The 21,083-nt window shown below is 39.6% G+C and overlaps 1 protein-coding gene across 4 annotated transcripts in view; it reads left to right on the top strand.

The window, feature by feature from the left end:
- Positions 1 to 21,083, top strand: part of efcab11 (EF-hand calcium binding domain 11) — a 55,538-nt gene that overhangs the window by 1,594 nt on the left and 32,861 nt on the right. For 2 of the 4 annotated variants that reach the window (XM_057343961.1, XM_057343960.1), the window contains exons 4-5: positions 3,107 to 3,208; positions 5,894 to 5,984. In XM_057343961.1, the coding sequence (XP_057199944.1) occupies positions 3,107 to 3,208; positions 5,894 to 5,984 (193 nt within the window). Of the gene's footprint in view, positions 1 to 3,106; positions 3,209 to 5,893; positions 5,985 to 17,553; positions 17,660 to 21,083 lie in introns of all 4 variants that reach the window. The other 2 variants (XM_057343959.1, XM_057343962.1) reach the window with 2 other exon arrangements.

The following is a 21,083-nucleotide window of genomic DNA, read 5'->3' as shown; positions in this document are numbered from 1 at the left end:
CCGTTTTTATAGTAATCATAATGACCTTGACCATACCATAATGAACTTCTTTCAAGTTATATATTGGCTATGAAATGATCTGACACAAATATAACCTGTCACTCTTCACAATCCTCCTTTGTTGCCCTCTTTGCAAAAAGCTGTAATTTTGCCACTGGCCTTCATTTGCCAGACCTTATTTTTAAATAACAGTCTTTTATTTTTACCACATTAAATTGAATTGAATTAGCTTGCTCAAAACTCAAAAGTAACTCCGAACTAAATTATTATATATGTACTTTACTACACATTGTCATAAATAATAAATAATTAAAAATCTTACCAATCTTACAGTCTTGTTAAATGGTCTAACCATGCTTGTGTTCTGGGGTGTTTTGAGTGACTGATTTGATGGGTTCAGACAGTGAGTCTCGTGAGTTCAGTGTTTAACATATGAGTTGTTAAACAAAATGAATCGGCGGGGCAACTCGCATCAATGCGACCCTGTGAAATTTGACCTCGCACGTTATAAAAAAAGAGCCCTGATAAAGGATTTCCACAGGTCCTTGTGACAGACAGAAACACTCCAGAAAATGGGGCTTTGCCAGTGCTGTATTTTGAGGGGAGACATTAAATGGTTGAAGACCTAGATTAGTAAGCAATTTGTTTTTTGTTTTATCCTACAATCAAATTGGTTTTGTATGCTGCCCCGTGGGAAAGCATGAGATAATCTAGTTAAAGTGCCATTCTTCGTGTGATGAATTTTTCCACTGTTATATCTTGCTCAGAGCAAATGTGAATTAAATTGCCCCTTTTTACAATTTTATGTGATTAGTAAATTAGTGATGGTCGGGCAGAGAGGGTTGCTGGTGGTAATATGGGAGGCTTGACTAGACTCGGTATCGAAACACTTTGACAGGCTCATTGCACGGTAAAGAGGCCACTCAGGGCTTCAGTTCTACGCGCCGTTCACAATACGGCTGCCTCTTATGTCGCCCACTCACCTCTTCGCCTCTGTCCTTTTCTTTATCTCGTTCAATTCTTTTCACTGGTGAAGCAAGAAATGGCCACACAGCTAGCTACCCAGTAACTGAGGTTTCATTGCTGCATGGTTTTGTGCAAGAACAAATTTCTGAAACATTTAGATTTGACACACTTTATGCTCTATTTCTGTGTTTTTAATTTGCAAAGAATACCAATCATCTCATCACAATTATTTGACCTAACCACAATTATTATTATTATTAATTATTGTACTCCTTTAGAAGACACAAGTGAGATCTGCAGGTTGATTAAATCAGAGGTATCTATGATTTTAAAGAGAAGCTCTGGACAAGTCCCATTCTGCAACCTGAGTCTTGTTGAAGAGAAGAGGAGAAAGGAGATATCAGAGGGAAGGAGGAAGAGGCAAACAGATAGTGATGAACGTCAGGAGACCACCTTGTAGAAACTTCTTTTTGACTGATGGGCTCTGTAGCTCGGTGAAGGGCAGTCAATCCTGATTTGGTTTTCTGCACTTTGTTAAAAGCAGGAGGAAAATAAAGAGAGAGATGAGTTTTAAAGAGGCTTGCATGCTTTTCCTCTTTCATTCATTGCCAAATATTTTGTCTGGAATATATGCAGGTCTATGTGTTTGATGTGCCAGAGAGAGAAATAGAGAGTTCTTATGTTGAGGGTAATAAAGCTACAGGGCAAACTGGTTTAATTAAAGTACAATTATATTTAAATAAAAATGTAATAGATTTTTATGACTAGATGATCATAACCTAAGCAGCTTTTGTGTTGTTTTCAAAATCTCTGTAGGCCTAGGTTGTCCTGATTTTCTCAGAAGTTTGGCAGCACACACTAGAAGAATGTGGCCATGTTCTAAAATTATTATAGACTTCGCCAGAAGCACTTCTGGTTTTCATGTATATTTTTTCAATCGCACATATATAGGTACATGTAAAAAATATTTGTAAAACATTTTGAATCGGTTATAAATGTTCTGGTGGTTGTATTTTGTTCAAACGTTTCTGCAGTTTTAAAAACTGAAACAGGAAGTTCTTCTGTACCAGTGTTGGACCAGATTTGTTTACGTTTCCTGAAGTGGTCTTAAAATATAGTTATTAGAGGTAGTAAGCAGGTACATACAGCATTGCAGACTTAAAACACCCTAGAAACCACCCAAAATGCATATACATGTTTTACATTAGCAGTCACTCTTTTCCAAAGTGATTTACAAATTAGAAATACAGAATGAGCAAATGTTTTAAAAGACTAAGGCATGGATGAATCCCTATACAAAACAGCTTCACACATTTTGTTCAGCAAAACGAGTGACTCACTTGTTGTGTTTAGCAAGAAATACATTGTGTGTTTACGTTATAGTTTTGCTTTTACGTTTTTATAGTTTTGATTTTAGTTTTGATTAATATTTTTAAATTAACTTTTATTTTCAGATTTGTAGTTTTTATGTTAATTTTAGTCAATGTTTTAGTGTTTTTTATGTTGCTATATAAGATAAATTTTTATTTTAGGTTTTTTATTATTATAATTTTAGTGCTTTAAACTTATTTCAATTTATTTCTGTGGCAACATTTTAATTTTTCATTCATTTTTCCAGTTATGTTTTGTTTTATTTGATTTCAATGAACAGAAACGTTTTCAAAGTTTTAATTTTAATGAACTAAAATAACCTTGGTTCACGTAATTTTTTTACCACTGCTCTGTTAGGCACGAGGATCCCAATAGTAATTTTACAGTATATGTTTTGGCATGGCTCAAAGTGTCGTGAAGCCATCACGCCTGTTCCTGGATCTCTTAATTCATTTGTCCCTCTCCCAGAAGAGATGTATCCCAACTGTTTCTCAGCCATCACTGTCATCGTGGCCCACCCAGATCATCCCGCTAAACTCCCTCTGTATGTTTGGTATTTCCACCAGGCTGTCTAGAACTCGCCAGCCTACCTTTTTCATCTCAATAACAGCACTCAGAGAAAAAATGACTACCCTGCAGGCAAGAGGGAAAGATATTACTCCTTTAAACACAGTGCTTCAGAAGACTGCCATGTAAAGGCACAGTACGCACTTCAGAGAAGAGCTTTGTAGTAAACCTCAAACTCTCTCTTTCTCTCTCTCTCTGAAAGGGGTCCCACTGCATCAGTTTACAACTCTCACGGGGCGGAAGATGTCATCTGAAGATCCGTATGAGAAGATGAGGCAGATCTTCAGCGCCTTTGATGTACACTGTATGTTACTATTTACATGACTGTGCATGTTTAACACTTCTACTTGAATGCTCTTGAATGCACTTTGGGTAGTGTTGATATAAAGTAAGTGTGACAACGGTGGTGACTATAGCAGACCTGTGGTAAAGCCAGAGAACCAGTTTAACACTTTATTTTTAGGATATTCTCATTCAAATGCATGTGACTTGAGTTTGGTTTTAAAGGGGTAGTTCACTTCAAAATTAGCCCCCATTCACTTTCCATAGTAATTTGTATTCCTACTATGGAAAGTCAATGGGGGCAAATTTTATTGTATTGTAAAATGTATTGTTTGGACTCAAATAATCAGGTTTAAATTTGTAGTATTTGAAACAGGGATGTATTATATTATATTATAGTATATATGTTTTCATAAAATCTCAGTAGAGGGCGCCATGTGTCCTTTTTTTCAGTAGTGTTTTTGAGTTTTTTCATCCAGACTCATGGCCATAAACAAACCTTTGTTTTTGTGCTTTATTTAATTGCCTTTTTCTAATCAAACACAGGTTTGTGTGTGTGCATGTCATCAGCTGAACTGTGATTCTTAAAGGGACAGTTCACCCAGAAATAACAATTCTTGCATCTTTTATTCACCCGTATGTCATTCCAAACCTGTGTAACTTTCATTCTTTTCTTCTGTGAAAAACAGAGATGATATTTAGCGAAATGTCTGTGGGCTTTTGTGTCAATACAATGGAAGTCAATGAGGGCCAGTGTTGTCTGGTTACCAACATTATTAAAAAATCTTCTTTGGTGTTCCACAGAAGAAGACCATCATGAGGGTGATTAAATGATGAAAGAATGTTAATTGAAATTTGAATATTTCTGAAGTATACCTTTCGGTTCCAAATTATGTCATCCTTTGAAATTAATAGCGCCTGTACCAGCGCTTGAGGCTTTGTGGCTGTGTAGATACACAGTAAAATGAGTCTCATAGTCTCTGTGGATTTCTCTGCCCTCCCTGAAACTGTTTGTAGGAGGCAAATGCATAATTAACTAATTAATTTTGTTACAGAAATAATTTGAGTATGTTAGAAGTAACCACCGGAGGTGGGTATCAGCTGACCCTGAATTAATCTGCTTACTATGGTCAAGGGATCGTATTTGATTAACCTGACTGACCCAGTATTAAAGACAGAATATTTATACACGTGAAGTCCATCTCTTCCGCAGATTCAGTATCGCCCAAAGCTTGTTCACTTATCTTGTATATCATTGTCTCAGACTTCCTGTTAGCCTCTAATCAGGCTTTGGAGAATTTACATCCTCCCAGGTCCCAAAACAGTCTCCAGCAATTTTAAAAGTACCAGCTTTTAAAAATACAGTTGCCTTTTAATTAGAATTGTGAATGTTAATGAACCATCAAATTCATCTCGAGGACCAAATTGCTGCGAGCGAGTTAACTCAACCCTTGTTTGAATTCTGAGCTACCTGAAAATTAGCTCATTTTAGACAAGAGATTGAAAGTCTGATTCTTGCTGCTTGGATGCGATCTTAACCGTATGTTTCCACGCTGACAAATGATACAGCCATAAAATATGCGTACATATTAAATTGAAAGGATATTTGCTAGGCAGCTGGAAATTTGAATGGTGACTACTCGGCAGGTGTTCTCCAACAGAGCGTACGTGATAGTGGATTGTCTTAATACTTTCTCAGATTGATTGTCTTTGTTCCTCTGCCAGCTAAGCTTAAAGCCTATGTCCTGGCTTTCTCTGCCTGTTGTCTCTGTCAGCCTGCCAACGGCAGCAAGTCCTCTCCAATGTGCGCAGGATGAGATGTTTGACTGTTTCATCTGCACCGTCACCCCCGTCGTCATCTTGAATGGGGACACATTAGAAGCTAAAGCGCGCTGAAGTGCGTCACCTCCATTCAGAGCCGAAGTGGCAGCCAGTCCAATGACAGAGCATTCTCAGTGCATTTGGAAACCCTTCCGTTTGCACAAAACGAGATTGACTCGGTGTGTCTCCTAAGTCATTTAGGTCAACCTCAAAAATGTATCTTCAAAAATGTAATTGTCTTAAACAATGTGTTTGGTGTGTACAATTTTTCTAAACAAGGTAGTTGTGCGCCGGCTGTGTGATTTATTTTTTCTACTCGTGTCCCTGCGGTAGTGGCGGTGTAGGGCAGCGTTTTGTTACTGTCGGTGGACTGGCGTTGCAGGGTCTGGCGTGTTGACATGCATGTCACAGTGCTCCCCGGCGCCCCCCTCTAATCCCCCCGCTCAGTGCGCCGCTGCGCCTCTCATCAATTCAGCAGACACGCTAAACAGATTCCACTTCCAGCTCTGACTTTGGATGCGTGCGCTCTAAACTTCCTCTGGGGAACCATTTCCTGCAAATCAAAGTCCTGCGTGCCAGCCGCTGAGAAGAAGGCACAACAAGCTGTTCCTCTGAGCTCTCGCTGGTCCTACTCCTCACTCTCGCAATCTCAGCCAAAAGCGGTGAGCGGACTCCTCCACCGCCTTTTTGGTAGTAGAGAAAGCTGATTTGATTCCTTAAGAGCATACTCGAGCATCTCCAAAGATTGCTCTTTTTATATCCTATTATCTTATTTCTTCCTCTCGTGTGGCGCCCGGTCTCGCAGTGAAGCACCTTTTGATGTTTTAGATGAGAGTATTAGACTTGTTAACTCATGCTTTGGGTTTCTCTCTCTGCACTCTTTCAGGTCGTGGCTTCTTGAAGCTGGAGGACTTCAAAAGCGCCTTCAAGCGAGTTGCTCCTCACCTGCCGGAGAGAACGGTGCTGGAGGCTTTCCGGTAAGAGTTCAGCGCCGCACCATCTCCAGTCCCTCTCTATCACTCAAAGATTTATTAGTTCTCTGATCCTCCTCTCTCCTCCACTCTTCTTCTTGATTTCCCTTTCCAGAGCAGATTACAGAGCCAGATGAATGTAATTACGCCATGAATGTGATGAGTCAGAAAGCGTTTTCGTGCCCAGCGCTCAAAGCAGACCTCCCACCTCAACCACAGCAGGAATTTCTGCGTTTGGCCATGCAGAAATGCCGGTTACTTAAACCCCTCCAGCTTGAGCGAGCGCGTTTGATGCGGTCCCGCGTGAGAGTTGCACGAGGGCCTGAGAGTTTGGAGACTCGCGCTGTTGGGAGCTGTTTGCTCATTAGGGCGAGAACGGTTCTCATGCGCCGTGTTCCCTGTGGAGTTTCTCAGCCTCGACAATCCCACTCCTGTTCAGGGCCCATGCTCCACGTGTCTCCGTACAGCACGTTCTCATTCAGAAGCGCTCTGAACAGGAGGGATTCCAAGCCTGAGCGCGCTGTGCGGTCACACCTATTTCAAACAGTTATCACAAGACCCAGAGCTATTGGCGGATCCCAAAGCCAATATGACATTCGACAATCTCCCACTAAGATCTCTGCGTTGCTTTTTTATACTTTGATGCATCTAGAGGTTTCAGCTCGCGTCCCTGCGTTTACGGAACTTGTAGTGACACATTATTATCAGCCCTCAGCCGAGTCTCCCCGCACTGTTTCTAGTCCTCGAAGAGCTGATGTGGATGCCGTACGCGGCACTGAGACAGGGGGAAATTAATCTCTTTCATCCTTTGTTTGAGGGCTCGAAAGCTCGGCTGTATGTCGGAGATGTGATACGCGTCTCCTTGTGCCCATACTTTGTTGTTGTTGTTTTTGGAGAGATTTAGGGCTTTGTTTGCTGTGACTCATCCTCTGCAGACTGCATGGTCCATCTACCGCTGAGAGCAGCGCGGTTGTCCTGCAAGGCCGGTTAATATACAAACACACTCTCACACCACTCAAATCCTGATCACTGACAGCAGGGAGACAGTGTCCATTTGACCTCAAGCTCAGCTGATGTACTGGGAGTTGATAACCTTAGAACGTGGAGACACCGCATTGCTATGACTGCAATAGAGCTGTAGACAATAATTAATACATATTTTTGCGATGCTGATGTGAAAGTGTACTGTATCGATGCATTCAAACAAATAATCGCAAAAAAAAATGAAATTACATGTATGAGCCACCATGTATGCTAAGTGTTATCATATTTGAAATACGTCTTTCAGTCTTTAATTTCAAAGTTGAATCATCACTTGCGCGACTCTCTCTTCAGGAGTTTAGTGTGAGTAAAGTACATTCCCACATATTTCTGAACATGGACCGCTATTGATGAACACAAATAAAGATATTTGAAAGAATGTCAGTAACCAAACAGATCTCATCTCCCATTTACTGCCACAGTAGGGAAAATAAATACTACGGGAGTCAATAGGGGATGAAATCTATACCGGTTTATACAGAAATTTATACAGGTTGGTTTGGAAGAATCTCAGGGTGAGTAAATAATGACAGAATTTTCATGTTTTGGGGGAACTATCGCTTTAAGCTATAAAACGCGAATTTCTACACGCAAATAATGTCACAAACGACCTACTTGTGTTATGATAGATGCGTGCCGCACGCCTTGACAATTCGGCGTGTCAAAACTAAGAGAGAGACGCAACAGCCTAGTGCGAGTGTTGTAAGTAAACAGAGACACTCTCTCACCTGAACACATTTTAAGTATTTGAATTATTAATAATACAGTAGAATCGTAGGACAAGATGCCTCTGAATCGTCATCGAATTAATGTGCGAGGTAAGTGAAGATTAACAGCTCTAGACTGCAATGACAGCTCCAGACTGCATTGGATGAGTGACTTGAGTGCACGAGGCATTTGTTTCTAATTAAATGTCACAGTCGCGTCACAACTGAAGTGAGCGCACTTCAGGGCTTTTTAGAGCGATGAGAAATGACACAATATAGCTATAACACATTTTATGGACAGCACGACGCTCTAACCTACTAACCCACTTGACCCTTACCAGTTGCTGCGTATCTACTAGTTACTATGACAATCCCGGTAGATGTTCGACTTCTCAAGAGCAGAAAAGCACCTGGCGTGTTGGTGCATCGCGCGTGCAAAGTCATAACCTTCACGCCGCTGTGCCATCTTGTTTTCTTTCCACCTCCTCCGGTTCTCCTCCGCCCGTCACCCTGCCACCGCTGACAGAGTGTGGCAGTAAACGGACATGCCGGAAAAACTAAATTCTGAGAGAAAAGTGAAGGGAGAGAGAGAGTGCTCACCTTCAATGTCGTGTTTGGAGTTTATCTGCTTGCCCAGGGCTGTGGTTAGAAAAGATTATCACAACAAAGTGATAAGCGGCAAAGTCCGCCTTTGGTGTCTCTTTTACGGGGTCCGTTGTGTGTGTGTCTAGGCCTATGTTTGTGTTGTTAGATTTGCTTATCTTGCATTGAACCAAAGCATCTCTGAATCTATGTTTGCGACCTTTTTGTGGACAAAAAAGCGCAACACTCTTGTCTGGTCCCTTTTGGTATAATTATAGCAGAACAATGAAGCGCCCCGCAGGCTTCAAACCATTAGCGGACGTGCTGTTGCCTCTTTATGTGCTATAGATTGATGGACATGTGGTGCCTTTCTGAATGAACGTTAACGGCGCCATTTCTCCCTGCTGCTTGTTGCCATGACGACGCGGTACGCAGAGCCAGTGCCATCGCACCTTGAGCGCCGCTCACGGATGTTTTTCTTTTTTGCTTTCTTCACTCTGCTCTGGTTTTCTCGTGTGTTGCCGACGTTTCCAGGGCAACTATCTGCCATCACCTTTCCATAAATACCTGCCGCGCACATTCTTGCAGTTCTTATGTTACAAGAATGCAGCATTTTTTCACTCTCTTATTCACTCTCTCTCTCCTCCCCTCCGCGTCTCGCTCGTTCTCTCACCCGCTGAGGAATCTCAGGTTTCTCATTGTTCTCCTTTCTGATGTCCCAGCTTTAGCCTCTTTGTGCTGACAGACCTGTCTTTAGGAATAACTCTGTATATAAAAGGAAAAGCCACTGTATTTTTTCACTTTTGGGGGAACTTTCTAAGATGCATCTGTTGACTGATTTACAGCTATACAATCACTTTACATTGTGTCTACTTTTTGGGTAAATTTGCATGCAGGACAAATTCATATCCGCTGGAGGCCCTACAGGGTGTTGTGTTTGTTGCTAAGACAGAACTGTTGAAATCAGCGAAACTTTTGGTTTAGTGTTAGTCACGCTGGGCTTTGACTGTGCAAAATTTCTTTGGGCGATGCAATGAATATGAGATAGAATGTCATTGAATTGTAACAAATATCTTATATAACAAGCATTAGTACTTCAAAATGTTAAAATATACCATCTACTTTAGTTTCCTGCAAAACATGCAGTTTGTATTTGTTTGCATAGGGCCAAAAGGTCAATTTTTCAATCTTCTATTGGTATTATGTTGTCATTATGTTGTCTTGCCATACAAATTAGCAGATCAGAGTTCATCTAACTTGAAGTTTTGTTTGCAGTGGAACCTTAAAGAGATGTAAATTCTTTCAACATTCATTTACCCTCCTGTTATTCCAAACCTGTATGACTGACTTTATTCTGCAGGGCACAAAAGCATTGGTAATCAAACAACATTGCTACACAGTGACTTCCGTTATATTGACACAAAACCACTGAGACATTTCTCAAAACATCTTCTATTGTGTTCTACAGAAGATAGCGTCATATTCCACTTTTTGAGGGTTAATAAATGATGACATATTTTTTTGTTTTTGTGTCAACTAAAATGAAAATGATGTTATCATATACTTACCCATCAAGTTGTTCCAAACCTGTATGCATTTCATTGTTCTGTTGAACAGAAAGAAAGATATTTGGAAAAATGTTAGCAACTGACTTTTCTGGGGCATCATTGACTACCATAATAGGAAAAATTATTGTATCCTTTTTTTGTTCTGTTTAACACAAAATGAGATTGTGACGAGGGAGGCGTGACGAGAGCCGTGGGAGGAGCAAGCGAGGCCAGTGATGCGATTGATAATGAGCGTCAGCTGGGTGCCACTGGCCTCGTATCTCCCATGGAGGAGATTGGAAGCATAAAAGGCCGAGCGGCAGGAGCATACGGCGAGAGAAGACCGGGCCCGGACTTGTTAAGTTTTGTTTATGTTCGTGTGGCCGGCAGTCGTCCGTGAGGGGCTGCCGGCCTGTTTTACTGCTGTTTATTTATTTTTGATTAAAATGTTTAAATGTTCGCCGGTTCCCGCCTCCTTCCTTCCGTTTTAGAGATATTTTGAAAAATTTAAGAAAGCAAACATTCTAGGGTACCATTTTAATTGTTCCTATTATGTTAGTCAATGATGTCCCAGAAATGTCAGTTGCTAACATTTTTCCAAATATCTTTGTGTTCAACAGAACAAAGAAATGTATACAGATTTGAAACAACTTTGGGGGAGTAATTCATGACAGAATTTTCATTTTTGGGTGGAGTATCACTTTAAGTTCAGATTAGTTTTGGGTAGGATATACTGTGTCATAGTGGTGGCATTTATTTCCCTGTATTACTCTGAAATGGAGTAAAACGAAGAACAGTCTGTAAAATAATGAAACCACTTGGCCACATCAAAGAAAACATTTATTGCATGTCTCTCCCAGTTGAAGCACTTTACTGTACATGATGAGTGCGGTACACTTTTACTCTCCAAAAAAGTCTTGTTCTCTTCTTTTGTCTTTCGTGTCTCCTTAATCTGAAATAAACTCTAATGAAAAAGTGAATAGCATTCTTATATTAAACTTCTTTAGGAGTTTTGCCCTATTAACCGATGAGCGCTTTTTATGTGCCTTTAAAAATATTCATGCAGATTACCATACAATGTGAACCCCTTAGGGGCGATTCACATTTCGCGTCTAAAACCGCGCGGAAAACGCATTTTTCATGTGGTGCGCGTGCGGCATTCTGAAAAGTTGAACTATTTTCATCTCGATGCCTAGAAAAACGTGAGCGGCGCAGCGCATTGCGACCGTTTTGTTACCTATTTGTGCACGGCTGCCGCGTTTCTACATTTAAGATAATGAACTTGCGCACACAAAAGACGCGAAATGTGAATCAGGCTTTAGGCAAGCGGTTATAGGGAGTATCCCTCAAAAACATTTTTTGAACGTTTATTAAGCATACAATTTTATACCTCTGTTTTCAAACATGGCTAATGGTCAGTAGTAGCCACATGTATCCTACAATATAGGGTCGCCGCTCCTTCATGCTATTTTTTCCCAACTGTGTGGGAGAGAGAGAGATGGGGAGGGCAAGGAATGGGGGGAAACTCCTACAGATCAGTAGCAAATTAGCCCTGCCTGGTCTCAGTGTGAGTGCATTTACAGCATATTGAGAGTTTGCCCTTTCCCTTTGCCACCATATCAAGGTAATTACATTTCCTTTGTAGCGCTTTGAAAGGAGGTATTGCTGGCCTGGAGTTCCACTGCCCGCCCATGGAAGCGCAGAGTGCATAAATCCTTTAAAAAAGCTCCTTCTCTTCTCGCTGATACAATAAGCGTAATGAAGGCACAATAACACAGCCGTTTCAGTTGTGCTGCGGCGGGCGATCGGAAAGCTGCTAATGGTGAGCTGAAAAGTGGCTTTCGGAAACATTACAGTTGGCTGAGTGGCACACGCAAACTCTCACGGCCATTTGACATGGACCTGATTTTGCGGGAGGTGCGATTGAGTAATCTAATTCAGCTAATTTCCTTCATTCCTTGTTGTCCTCCCTCATTTTTTTGTCATCCTGTCGAATTAAAATTGTAGAGAAAGGGGCATCGGGGCTCATGTCAAATTGAGGGTTATTTTCCTGTCTTTTACGCTGTCTCATCAGGCAGGAGTAAGAATATAAAACTTGTTCATTTTCTTCCATTGACCCTTTCTTATCTGTTTTTTTTCAAGGTCTCTCAGACTTGTTTTTGGATCAAAGCGAGCGAGTCGGTTGAAGGCAGACAGAAAATTCAAGCAGGGTTGCCAGAGGGTAATGCAGTAATCACATTGGTTCCCCCCAGAGCGGGCGAACGGGTGAGGAAAGTGGTGCCCTCTGCTTGTGGCTGTTCCTCAAGCCCCCGCACGTCTGGCTGGCTTTGCTCACCGGGAGAGGCTAAACACACACCCTGCGTAAATGCGACCTCTATGCAGAAAATCCATTTCTTTTGTGTTGTTCCACGTCCGCCTTTTAGACGTGCTCTTTTAGCCCGTTTTGTTTTCACATATATACCATTTCCCATTTAATACGACAGCCATATATAATTGATTTGTCTGGAACCCGATGGTTTTGTTTTTGTTTTTCACCCAGTTGTGCCGTCTGCTGTGAAATTATTTAGAGCTTGTCAGTTCATCAGAGATTTCCGACAGAAATGTCTTCGGCTTCTTGCTTTTACGGAAAGCGGGGATCGGAGTTATTCCACTGGGATCTTTGTACATTGTGTAGTTGCCATGACAATTACATTAGTCTCCACTGGCAATCATCCACCTTGTTGGAATTCTAATGAGGAAGGTTTTTTTCTATTTCAGCGTGCGCGGCTATCACGAATCTCCCATCGTAGAATAAAACCAAGTTCCTTGAAGCGAAAATATAAGTGCCTTTTAAATAGGGCCACGGAGGGAGCCACGGTTTGCTGTCTGAGAGAGATAGCAGCGTGCCGCTGGGCTGTGCCCGTTACTTGCTCTCGTGGGGTCTAGGCTAATAAAGATGACTTGATATGTCCACACAGAATGTCCTGTCGGAGAAAGCAAGAGACATTGTCTCGGAGTTGAGGTAACCCTCCCCGAAGATGAAAGATAAGTGTGCGATTACAATCTCTTCCTTTAGTAGCCCAAAACACTGTCACAAATGAGTGCACAGTAAAATCGCCAGTGTTAAAAAGGTCAAATTAACACTCACAGTGTATATATATACTCTCAAAGTGTGGATTATATAAACACTGTGAGAGTTAATTTAACCCTTTTTTAACACTCTCAAAGTAGATTATATAAACACCGTGAGAGTTAATTGACCCTTTTTTAACACTCTCAAAATGTGGATTATATAAACACTGAGAGTTAATTTGACCCCTTTTAACACTCTCAGAGTGTGGATTATATAAACACCGTGAGAGTTAATTTAACCCTTTTTTAACACTCTCAAAATGTGGATTATATAAACACTGAGAGTTAATTTGACCCCTTTTAACACTCTCAGAGTGTGGATTATATAAACACCGTGAGAGTTAATTTGACCCTTTTTAACACTGGCGATTTTGCTGTGTGTGACTTTCTTTAACGTCCCATGCATTCGACACCTTTCTGTGTTTAATATGCTATTGAATGTTACTCGCTTCATTTCCACCTGCAGGCGTATCCCTTGCACACGAGACATAAAATTTCACGCGTTTGATGTGTACCGGTGAGATCATAATCTTGGAAGTGATTTAAGAAGCCTCTGGAGCGCTGAATAAATCAATGAATTAATTAAAGCTATCAAAGAAAATAATCTCTCTTCTATTGAGGGTACGTTTGAACAGAGCTCAAATCGCACTAATCTATCGAGGTTTATTTTGTGATATGAATGCAAGGTCACTGCGGCCCTTTTTACTGAGATTGATGAGATGAGTCTTTGTGACACTTTATTACTTGCGTTTTTAATGCTTTATTGTACACAATTTGCTAGAGAATTAAATACAGTAGAAACACTTCCTCAGTGAATGTGAACATTCTCATTGACAAAGAGAAAGTCTTCAGCAAAGTGAGCTCATTCGATCTCACGATAGTGATGCTTTTTGTAATCTGCTCTTTATCGATGCTTATGCTTTCCTTGGCACTAAATCAAGGTGTTGACTTGGGCTGAAGCCATGAGACAAGCAAATTCTCTCCAGGATGAGAGGATACAAGAAGTGCCTAAAGCTCCGAGCCATTCTGAGCCAGGGGCGTTAAATAAATCCTGGGGGTTTGCTGCACGTTGGCTGTGTGTGTGTGTTTGATGTTGATGGAATGGGATTGCAAGGATGAAAGGAGGCACTGCAGCACTTGTGTTGGTCGTACATTGTTTAATATTGGTTGCTCGTCTCTTATGGACCTTATATTATAACCTATAGAGGGTTAACCTATAGCTAACCTATAGAGGGATTGTCAACACATTCAAATGGCAGCCAGTTTCAGTCTTTAGGACTGAATATTGTCTGCATTGTCAAATCTGATCCTTTTGTTACAACCGCATAGTCGTTGTCTGGTTTATCCACATTGGTTGCCATGGTAATGCCTTAAGCGTCAACACTATGCTAGGAGACTTTCTTTGACAACAAGTCAGCTAGCTTCTATGAATTTCCATGTTGGTCATGTTGGTTTATGGTGGATTATGCAGCATAAACTAACATGATGCAGTTTACAAAATAGAATATGTCACCAGCAATATACCGGTGATATTTATAACTGTGATTATTGATAATATGTTAATACCACCAGTGTTGGGTGTAACTAGTTACTAAGTAATTAGTTACTGTAATTTAATTACTTTCCCCTTTGAAAAGTAAAGTAAGGGATTACTCTTATTTTTCTGTAATTTAATTAGTTACTTCTGATGTCATTTAATTAAATACTGTGTAATGTATACAATAGTGGAATTGACATTAAAAATCAAAGTCTAACTTTAAAATGCATGCATTAATGTATCTTTCTTATATTTGTTATAATTTAGTCAGTTAATAAGAGTACTTTATGTAGTTTTATATTATTTATTTGAATGAATTAAGAGTCGTTTCATGTCTATCCTTGAATCACTTAACTAATCACGGTTGATATAGGATATAGAAAGTAATTAGTAACTAGTAATTAATTACTTTTCAGAGTAACTTACCCAACACTGAATACCACACATATGATATCTTAAATAATAAATTAACACCTGTATATAATTGGCACTTCAAGAAAGTTGATTGCGTAATCACACCAAATTATTTTTTTTACGTAAGAGCCGCAACTTCCTCTCTGCACTTTTATTTTGAGTATGATATCATTATTTTGTACATCATGATAATATATGGTTATTTTTAACCCAGCGTTGAGTCAAAAAGGGACAAACCCAACTGTTGGGTTGGAAATTAACCTATGCTGGGTTGTTTAACCCATTTTGGGGTTTTTAGAGTGTGTAATATCATTTGATATCATGTATTGATAAGAAGATGATATCATGTCAAGTATGATAAATGTTTGGTATTTAAAAAGTAGAAAAAACAAAATAACAAAATTCGGTAGAGTCGGCAGACTAATTTCCGCTCGTATAACACTATATGGGGAAAGGAGGAGTTTTGCCTTGCAAATATGGGTGTTTTTTAGATAAAAAAGGAGAAAGTAATATATCAGTGATATGACAGATCCTCTTCACATTGCTAAGCCAAAACATCTCGATAGTGTTTATGACCGGAAATTTTTTGTCGAACAAGGCGTCGCAAAAGCTCACCGGCGCCATCTTGTGCAACTAGCCAATTAAAGATTTGACTGATAGCATCATTTATTTATTTAATTTGAATAGGTATAGTGATAACATCATTCGGTAACATTATTCGACACAGATGTCGAAAATAAATTTGCATATGTTGTTATGCACACGTATACATCTCAGATGAAGAATTCCAATGAATTCCAATCTGGCCATTCAGATTAAAGCTTTGCTAAACCATGTACTCTGTTTTAAAACGATATCATTATTTTGCTATTTAAAACGACAAACAATTAAACAGATTTGAGTCGAATACACAAAATGAGATTTTTCCTGCCTGTCTAAGCAAAGCCTAGAAAAAACATCGCTTTTTGACGTTGATTTAAAGGGCATCTGTCACCAAATATGATATTTAAATTGTTTAATAAATCGCTTTCTCTGTGAAACAAGGTGGGTACTGGCAGTAGAGTCATTCTCTGGAAAATATTGAGGAAAGCAGCAACCAATTATATAGTGCCAATCGTATTATTGCACTGGACAACATTTCTCTTTATAGCCATCATTTCCGAAGTTCAGCGCAGACTGTGGAAGTCAAGCTGCTGGTTTTTCAATATACTGGACGTCAAAGACAACATGGGTTGTTTTAGCTCAATAGAATACAATTATGCCACTGTGCTGCTTTCACGAAGGGTTTTGTCAGAGTGACAGATTGTCCATCGCTTATATGAAATATTGCTGTATTGGATTCTGCTGAACTCTAGTGATTTGCAAATTGACTTAAAACATAATGAAGATAAACATGACTGACAAAACAATATATCATTTCTCGAGGAATACTGCTGCTACACTTTGAAAGCATTCCCTGCTTGAAATGACTTGTTTTGTCAGGTTTATAAATAGGACAGTCCACTTGTTTGAATGTCTTTTCTCGTTTTAGTTATTTGCAGAGACTTGTTATAAAAGTAAATGCGCAGAATCATTTTAAACAACATTTCTGTCAGCACCTGAGTGAATGGCAGCCTTAAAGGAACAGTTCACCCAAAAATGAAAATTCAACTCAAGTTACAAATCTGTATACATTTCTTTGATGAACACAGAGAAAGATATTTGGAAGAATGATTATAACCAAACAGTTATTGGTCACCATTGACTACTATAGTAGGAAAAAAATATTTGTTCTGTTGAACACGAAAGAAGATATTTTGAAGAATGTAGGAAAGCAAACAGTTCTGGGGCACTTTTGACTACCATTGTAATTTTTCCTGCTATGGTAGTCAATGGTGGCCAAGAGCTGTTTGGTTACTGACATTCTTCCAAATATCTTGCTCTGTGTTCATCAGAACAAATAAATGTATACAGATTTGGAACAACTCGAGGGTGAGTAAATGATGACAGAATTTTTATTTTGAGGTGAACTGTCCATTCAGTAGCTCTTACAATAAGACATTAAGTAGAGAAAATCAGCATATTTTCATAACACGAGGAATCTTTAAGGGTTTTATTTTGTTTTAGACTTGCCTTTCCTCCCTCAGTGTATAGTTCTCTGTCATTATGAAGTGGAGGAGTTTTCCTGAACATCAAATCAATTTCTTTTTGTAAATCTCATTCGCCTCTACTAGAGGCAAGTTTACAGGGCTTCGGCTGCCACGCTCCATTATTCTTATTTGAATGAATTGTTTCTCTGAACTATTGGGAGTGTAGATGCAGTAAACATAAGAGCTGTCGTAGGCTCTTACGACCAAGTAGCTTCATAACAAGGCCTTAGACAGTCTAGATTGTCCAGTTGTTGTTTTTTGTGTGCCTGTGGCCTTAAAGCCATGTCGGCAATTGATTTGTGAATTGTTCTTTTAAAACCATTTTTTCTAATGATTCATCCGTCCCTAAAATATAATCCTTGAAGGATGTTGCCTATAGATCCAACCTCAGTTCCTCTCCTCAGCCAGCCCCTTGTAAAAACATACATCATGTGTGAGTCTGTCCATTACAATGTCCTTTAAAGTTGGTCTCTGTGAGGAGCATGAAGTATCGTTTGATCTCCGCAGGCAGTTCTCTGATTGTCTGCTTCTGACCCGTGAGTGCAGTTGTAGAGCTGGGAACCCATCATGCCCTGAGGGTCACCATGGACTGCTGATCAGAAAACACAGAAAGGTACACTTAAGGTCATTTTTCACTATGTGCGATAGACTCGATAGCTTTGCTTGGCCGTTTTTATACACATGAGAGGCAGCGCAGCAATGCCTTCAGCTCGCCGCTAACATGTGAACGTGTTGCATCTCTGAATAAGCTGATTATTGTCTATCATCGCATCGCTCATCAAACCTCGGATGTCGAAATTTGCCGTTTTTCAGGAAATGGACAAAGCGCTGTACTTTAAATTATTAATACTGTGTTGTCAAATCTGACAAGCACTTTTTAAAGGTGCAATGTGTGATATTAAGGAGGATCAAATGACAGAAATGCAATATAATGTACATAACTATGTCTTTAGATATGTATAAAGACCTTGCATAATGAAGGGTTATGTTTTAATTACCTTAGAATGAGCTATTTCTATCTACATACACCGCGGGTCCCCTTACATGGAATTCACCATGTTGTTTCTACAGTAGCCCTAAACGGACAAACTGCTCTACAGAGAGCATTTTGTAAATGCGTTATCTCCTTCGGCAAAAAAACCATGACAGCATCTTAGTTCTGTGTCAGCCGCCATAATGCTTCAAAAGGGAGGGGGGAGTGAGCAGTTTGTTGCTATTCACAACCTCACCAATATCTATTGTACAAGAACAGTGCCTGAATAAACTATTCTCGATGGTGACATCACTGCACGCGAGGAACCTGACAATTCTCAAAGTTCTGCGAGCCTGTTTATTGATACGCATGTAAACACGTCTTTTTATAACCTGATTTTTTTATAGATATCCATTTATTTTGTGCATTTAAACACACTTATTAACTATTACCTATAATATAGATCCCAAGAGGCCATATGTGTCATGAATCTACAGGAAGAACCCAATTGCAGGCAGGCGGGGGTTGAAGGGGTTAACAGAGATTTTATGTAAACAATAAACACAAAACAAAAACCCACGCGGGGGTAAAATAACAAAGACTAGGGGAATAAGAATAACAGACTAAACAGGAACAATAAACTACTAACTAGACTAACAGAACACCTAATCTAAACTGACATAAACTAGATAAACATTTACTCACAGCAGGAACAAGGTACATTGACTAGACAGGCTTGGGAAACACAATGGTGGCACACTGGATACAAAGGTACATAGAACGCAATGCACGAGCAACAAGACAATGAAACATGAGGACTATTTAAAGGGAACACAAATGAGGGATAATAACACAGGGCTGGTGAGGGTAATGAAACACGGCCGGGAAGTGATACGGGAGAGGGGCGGGGCCAATGACGAGACACGAGAAAGCACATGGGCTGTCAAAGGTAAACAACCCATGACTTTCTCACACTAAACATAAGGGATCTGTCACGATCCTGCCACAAGACTAGAAAATCCTGAACAAGAAGGCAGGACCATGACAATATGACTGACAGGTAAAGCAACCGTATTTCGCTTTATACACTGTTAAAAATGACACGGATATTTATTTATATTATTTAAAAATTATGGTAACAATATTACACAAAATAATTGAAAGTACTTTAAAGCTTATTTTTAACGCAATATTCCACGAATAAATAAAGTGAAATTACCGTAATTATTTAAGCACACATCACCCTATAAACTGAAAAAAATCAAGAGGAAATACTAATTTGAGCATTGGAGTTAACTTCTTGTTTTTTTTTTACTTCAGTTTAACATTTATTATTGTTTACAACACATATGATGTACAGGTAAGCTGAGAGTTGTCTCAATACTGGCATTAGCAGCATTACTGTTCACTGAGTATAATAACACACATCATGAGCTCTCCCATGACCTAAGCACAAGCACCACTCTTCTGAACGATGATAACCATGAAACTCAAAAATACGAACAGAATCTCTTTTAATCTTAAAGACAACTGAACAATGAACACTATCAAGTCTTTTATTTTATTGTAAAGCACATAAAATAGCACTGTTTCACAAAAATGACTCTCCTAAGGCTGTCGCATGCAAAGAATGCTGGGAACTCTAAAGTCACTGCTCAGTTAGTGAAATGAACTAAAAGAATTCATGTAGTCCCACCACAAAATAATTAAGTAAAAATCCTTTATGCAAGTTTAAGTGGGTTGAACATGTCAACAAGTCGAATTTTCTCAATAATTTGTGCATTTAGCATTCCGAGACTTTTTCTATAATTTTGACTTAAATTTTGGTTAAAAAAACAAGAACACAATTGTATTAAGTAAAGTTTACTCAATTAATTTAATGAAATCTTCTACGACCCAGAATCCTTATTTACAAGTTGCTTTTGCTTATTTTAAAGCTTTTTTAATCTTAACTAATCAACTACAACTACAATCAAACAACACGTGCTTATGTGTTTTATCATATCACCTCTGATTGGTCATTGCGAAAAATACTACTTTTTCATGTGCACGTGTCATGTGCGTGCCCTTCTTCGAAAATGTCCTTTGAACTCACAGTTATGTAAAGTTGCCTTCATATGTTGATTTAATTGTTGATTTAATTCTTTCTTTAGATAGTCAAGTAGCATCACTCTGTGTCATCCGGAGTGACGCTATAGTCTGTTCAAACCGCTCACGCTCAGAGTCTGTTAGTTTAAGGAACTGGAAAGAGGAAAGACTAGTGCTTCTGTAAGTGTGTCTGTGCCCTAAGCTGCAGGAGTCTGTCTCATGATTGGCTGTCTGAGATTCTAAACTGAGACTCATGGGAACAGCAGGATCGTCTCTCTCTCTCTCTCTCTCTCTCTCCACAGCTTTTCCGCTGTCACATTTTTATTATTAAACAACCACCGCATGGAAGGTTTGCCTTCAAAGGCCCAGGTCATTAAAGTTTTCTTCACCAGGGACTTGAAGCAGATTGTTTGTGTGACACACATTGCGTAAGTCTGTCTGACTTATGTACTTTAGAGGTTGATGAAACAAGGAAAAACCAAAGCCGCCGGATTCTGTTTGTGGCTGTCAGTCGACGCATTGAAGACTTACTTCAGATAATGTTTGTTTGTTGTTTTGATGGAAAATCTCTCTGGGAAGGGCAGGGGTTTGTCAGGGACAGGTGCACTACAATATCCCATGCATGACGGTTCTTTAGAAAAACACCGGTGGGTTGAGTGCTGTTGGGTATTCTGTGGCCAGGGTTACATCACTTCCTGTTTGTGCTGTTGTGAGATTCTGTCTGGCATTGATGTAACTGGGTTCATTTTCTTGAGAAGCTGCATTTCGGAATGGGAATTGGTCTAAATAGCTGTGTGTCATCATTGCTTAAGAGATAGTTCACCCAAAAATAGAAATCGTTTATTTACCTTCACGTTGTTGAAAACCTGTATATGACTCTTTCTTCTGTGGACCACAAAAGAAGATATTTTGAGAAATGTCTCAGTGATTTTGTGTCCATACAAAGGAAGTCTAATGATGTCTGGTTACCAACATT

This window comes from Triplophysa rosa, linkage group LG10 (assembly GCF_024868665.1).
Source record: "Triplophysa rosa linkage group LG10, Trosa_1v2, whole genome shotgun sequence".
Taxonomy (NCBI): domain Eukaryota; kingdom Metazoa; phylum Chordata; class Actinopteri; order Cypriniformes; family Nemacheilidae; genus Triplophysa; species Triplophysa rosa.
This window is presented reverse-complemented; position numbering and strand designations above follow the sequence as displayed.